The sequence below is a fragment of the Pygoscelis adeliae genome, unplaced genomic scaffold (assembly GCF_000699105.1).
Source record: "Pygoscelis adeliae isolate BGI_AS28 unplaced genomic scaffold, ASM69910v1 Scaffold554, whole genome shotgun sequence".
NCBI lineage: Eukaryota > Metazoa > Chordata > Aves > Sphenisciformes > Spheniscidae > Pygoscelis > Pygoscelis adeliae.
In genome coordinates, this window is record NW_008824667.1 from 252,281 (window position 1) to 256,873 (window position 4,593).

A 4,593-nucleotide genomic window follows, 5' to 3' on the forward strand; every position below is an offset into this window, starting at 1 on the left:
CGCCCCCCCCCATTTAAAATGCCTGCATTTTAAACTGTTATAGTTCTTGACAGCCCTGAAAGCAAATTTGGTTTAGAAAAGACACTGATGTTCCAGCCACAGAAAAGTGGTTTTCAGTGCGGGTATCTGAATTTTTAGACAGTCTTGTTTCTAGAAGAGCAGCCATGCAAAGCCGTGTGGACTCTTGGTTGTGCCTTTGCAGTGGTCTGAAGATGTACTGCAGTACAGAGCTTGCAGCGTGCCCCCTTCTGCTGTCAGCACTAACAGGAGATAGGAAACAAACCGCTTGCCTATCTGTCACTGGTGTTATTTGATCCCGTAATTATCCTCATAAGCAACAGCTTCCAGCTCCTCTCTCCAGCCTGGGTTAAGTGTCCCACAATTGCAGGATGTGCCGTGGGCATAATTACAGGCAATGGATGGGAAATAGTTTTTAAAGACCTCTGAACATTTACTTCCTAAGGCCCAACTCTTAAAACTCTTGAAAAGGAGGAGGGGAAAACCAGTTCCTGTGGGAAGGAAGAGATGTTGGGATTTTTTTTCCAGTTTTACCATGGGTGTCACAATGTTTTCCATCGCACAGCTGTGTTTGGAGGAAGGGGAGGAGAATAATGCACTTTTTAGGCATTAGCATGTGGCAGCTTTCTCTTGTAAGAGTAGCTAGAAATATTAGTGTAAGGGGATGTGTTAACCCCCTTTTTTTTGTTGATCTGGATGGACTTTGCTCAATGGCTGAGATGCTCTCCAGAGGGGACCTGTCAGAAAGCTCTCGTCTGCTCTATCAAAACCCTCTGTTGAAACCAAGGTTCAAATGCTGGTGGGAGGCATTGAGACGTGGTATGGGAAGATCTGTGGCGTTCCTCTGTGCAAACTGCCCATCTCTCTCCTGTGTCCCGGCTCAAGCATGCTTCAAACCTGTCTCTCTTGGCAATTTCTGTTATAAATGACTAGGGGGGAAAAATAAAATGGCATTAATAAAAGCTGTTGGCTCCTTGCATGCGTTAAGCTGCTGATGGGACGGTGAGAGGAGCCTGCGTTACCCACTGGTGCTGCCTGCGCAGGGGTGTGGGACCAGGCTTTGCCCTGGGCATGGAGTACCAAGCACAGCAGCCCTGATGCCCAGCAGCTGTTTGACAGTACCTCCCACCACTTGTTCCCATGATAGCAGAGCATGCCCTGGGCACATTTATCCCTGCAGCATGCTGGTGACAGAGGAGATGCTATTCCCACTGTAGTGATGGGAAATGTGGGCTCCAGGTGGTGTAATTTCTGCTGCAGAGCAGGGAAGTGACCCAGAAGACACATAAGGAATTGTTTATGCTCTGTTAACCATGAGTCCCTGATAATATGACATTATCCACCCCATCCCACGCTTCCTGCTGTGGCCTACGCTGCTCCCGCACTTTCCATCGCTCACCATCCCCTTTATTCCTGCAGACCCTCAGTGGTGGGAGTCCGGGGATCCCCAGTGACCTGGCAGGAGCTGGGGCAGAGGATGCAACTGCTGGAGCAAATGCGGTATATTTTGTCACCTATGATTGCTGTCAACTCCATTGTGTATTCAAAGGTCTGACCCAAATGTATTTAGATGTTTAGATGGTGTCAGTTTCAGAAGTCAGGTAATGATGACACCATGGGGTGGTTTTGGTGGAGCTGGGAAAGATCCTGTCCCTGACACACGTGTTACCAGCAGGAGGAGCTGAAATGTCACTGTCACTAAAATGCTACCTGCAGGCCAATGGCATGTGCAATTAGTGCCACCAACAAACGAGGTGAGGTCTTACTCAAGACAACGTTAGGAAGCAGTAAGCAAGCCGGGCTTTCAAATTGGCCAAAGATGGACTTTGCTGTGGCTTAGAGTGGCTCTGCCCTGGAGAAATGTGAACTCCTTGCATGGGTTGCTGGCTTTCTGAGTCCCCTTGCGTCCCAGGCTTTGGGATTGGAGGAGTAAGTTACGTTTTATGGTGGCCAAGTAGAAACAAAATGAAAGTTTTTGCTCCTTCTGGAAGACCTGAGCAGCTCTGGGGAGCTGCTGCAGACTCTGATATGAATGCTGTGGGTTGGAGGCTCAGTGACCGCACAGTGGAGATAACACTGGGACCTGCTTGCTGGGACAAAAAGCTTATCGGCTGACCCAGCTGTGGATGAATCCATCAGCTCCCGGTGGCAGCAGGCATTGCCCTGCAAAGGAGAAGGCAGCATATGCGGTGTTTCCCAAGCCTGTCAGGCTGCGCCACGTTTGCTTACATGCAGCTTTATAAAAGAGGAGGTGCAGAAGCTTTCTCTGCTCCTTCCCAGGGTTTGGTTCGGTCTCTCCACCCAGCACAGCCTTTGCTATGGCTGGCCTGAATGTCTCCATTGCTTTTTTGTTTCTGGTTGTTGGGGTGTGCCAGGCACTCAGGTGGCTTTCTAAGAGGCTTCTGTCTCCTGGAACGTATGGCTGCCTTGCCAGAGAACTTGCTGGCTCATTAGAGTTGTGTACAAGCTGCCTTGAGCTGAGGATGCTGGTGGAGATAGGCCCGTGGGGTGGTGGGTTTGGCCCAGATGTGGCCCTGACTCTGCTCTTCCTCCTTTTTGTGGTTCACGGTGCCTCTTTTGATGGAGCATCCGCCAATCCGACCGTCTCTCTCCAGGAGTTCCTGCTCCTCGAGTCCAACCTTGCAGCCACTGCTGCCAAGCTGCTGGCCCAGGGTGTGGGCACAGGGCTGGGCTGGGCTGTCACCAAGCTCTACTGGTCCTGGGAGCTGACGCATTTCCACCTCATCCAGAACCTGATAGCGTCGGAGTGCAGCTCCTCCATCCACACGTCTTTGCACCATGCTGCCTTTGTGGAAGGCACCTGCTCTTTCCTCTTCCATCTTGTCCTTCTCAAGTTGCGTCGGAGTCACCAGATGTACTGGGTCCCTGTGCTGGCAGCAACTGTCACCTTCCTGACCTACACAGGTGAGCAGTACCTGCCTTTCTTTTTCTAAGTCATTTAGAAAAATACCTAATTTCTGGGGGAGGAATGGTCCCTTTTTCATCTTCCAGGACTTGAGAGGTAACGATTACCAAGATGTTTGTTTTCTACTTATTTTGGGGAATATTCATTTTGGAATGAAGATGGCAGCAGGTTAAATGTCAGCACATGAGAAGCCATAGCTTGCCCCAAGACTGGGAGCAATTTCCTTGGATATCCCCTAGCGCAACCCCTCGGTCCCACATGAGCTCTTCTGCTGCTCGCAAAGCTCAGGGCGACAAGGGTAGGATTTCCCCATGTGCTGTTATTACACAGTCTGAGAGATGCAGCTGCCAGAGCTGGGCAACAGAGATGCTCCTGGCAGGCAGGAGGGGTCATGGGTCTCCTGGTCCAGCTCTTTGTTGGTCTTTCAAAGGATGCAATCGAGACTGATGGCCATGCTTCTCTTCCCACGCAGCCAGACCATTCACGGGGGCTTTCTTCAACCCTGCCCTGGCCACAGTCGCCACCTTCCACTGCTCGGGGAACAGCTTTTGGGACTACGTCCAGGTTTACTGGCTGGGGCCCCTCGCAGGTGAGATCTGCTCAGGAGGTACCAAGGGGCAGGGGTTGGGATGGGGGGCAACGGGCAAGGCAGAAATGCTGGGCGTAACACAAACCGTTCCTGGCAAAGGGCTGAACTTGGGTCTTGCCAGTGGCAAGTGTCCTTTTCTGTCCCCCTTCCCTGTCACTCGAGTCATCCCTTTGCTATTAATTTTTTTTAATCCAATTTCTATATGGGACGTAGGCAAAACTCTCCCTGAGGCCCAAGTTTGCGGGAGATGAAGCAAAGGTGTTTTAGGGCAACGATAGGCTGAGCTATGCTATTGAGGTTGTCCACAGCTTCAGGATGACCATGGGGAGCTGGATACATGCTGCCTAGAATGCAGAGAGTGGGGGAAGGAGGCTGCTGGCGTGGCTTATGTCCCTTTTGGGTCAAAACAAGCCTTGCTATTATATTAAGGACACAATGGTTAAATTCTCCTTAAAGTAATATAGCAAAGGTCTTTTAGATACTGTCAGTGGGGACTTCAGTGGTGCTGAGCTACATTTTGGTCATGATGAAGGCTCTGGCAAGGGCCTGAAAATCATTGCTCAGCTGTGGAGATGCTCAATGCAGCACAGGGAAGGGGTCCGTGCTCTTGTTTCAGGGATGCTTGCTGCTCTCCTGCTGTACCAAGGCAACATTCCACGGCTCTTCAAGAAAAACCTCCTTTATAGCCAGAAAAGCAAATACAAGATACCTAAGGCAAGGGTGGCGGCGCACATGGAGCGTGACAAACCACGTCAGAAGAGGAGAGGGGAGAAGAGCAACTCTGAGCCTCATGCCTGAACTGTGGACGGGGGCCATGGAGGTCCCTGCAGCCCCTCTCCAGGGAGTGGGTTTCCTGGTGCAGAGTATTTTGCTGCTCGTCCCGCCCAGCATCCATCCTGCCTTTTCAGTCCCTAACGCAGGGTGAGATTTTTTTAAAACATTTCAAAGGAAATGGCCAAGCTGGCCTTGCAGGATGTCTGAATCCCTGAGCTCCTTTGGGAGTAGCTTTGAAAGTCTCCCTGGAGAGCCCGAAATATTTCAAGCCTGCATCGTTGGCTGA

General features: G+C 50.9%; 1 protein-coding gene across 1 annotated transcript; it reads left to right on the forward strand.

The window, feature by feature from the left end:
- Positions 1–2,336: 2,336 nt before the first annotated feature.
- On the forward strand, positions 2,337–4,331 carry LOC103915959 (aquaporin-12-like). Its single transcript, XM_009322900.1, has 3 exons — positions 2,337–2,943; positions 3,417–3,533; positions 4,150–4,331. Exons 1-3 carry the CDS (start codon positions 2,337–2,339, stop codon positions 4,329–4,331), a joined length of 906 nt encoding a protein of 301 aa, XP_009321175.1.
- Positions 4,332–4,593: the final 262 nt, after the last annotated feature.

Coding starts and splice junctions, on each gene's coding strand:
- LOC103915959 (XM_009322900.1), top strand. CDS start 2,337: ATGGCTGGCCTGAATGTCTCCATTGCTTTTTTGTTTCTGGTTGTTGGG. Junction 2,944..3,416: donor CACCTTCCTGACCTACACAG/GTGAGCAGTACC, acceptor CTTCCCACGCAG/CCAGACCATTCACGGGGGCT. Junction 3,534..4,149: donor CTGGCTGGGGCCCCTCGCAG/GTGAGATCTGCT, acceptor CTCTTGTTTCAG/GGATGCTTGCTGCTCTCCTG.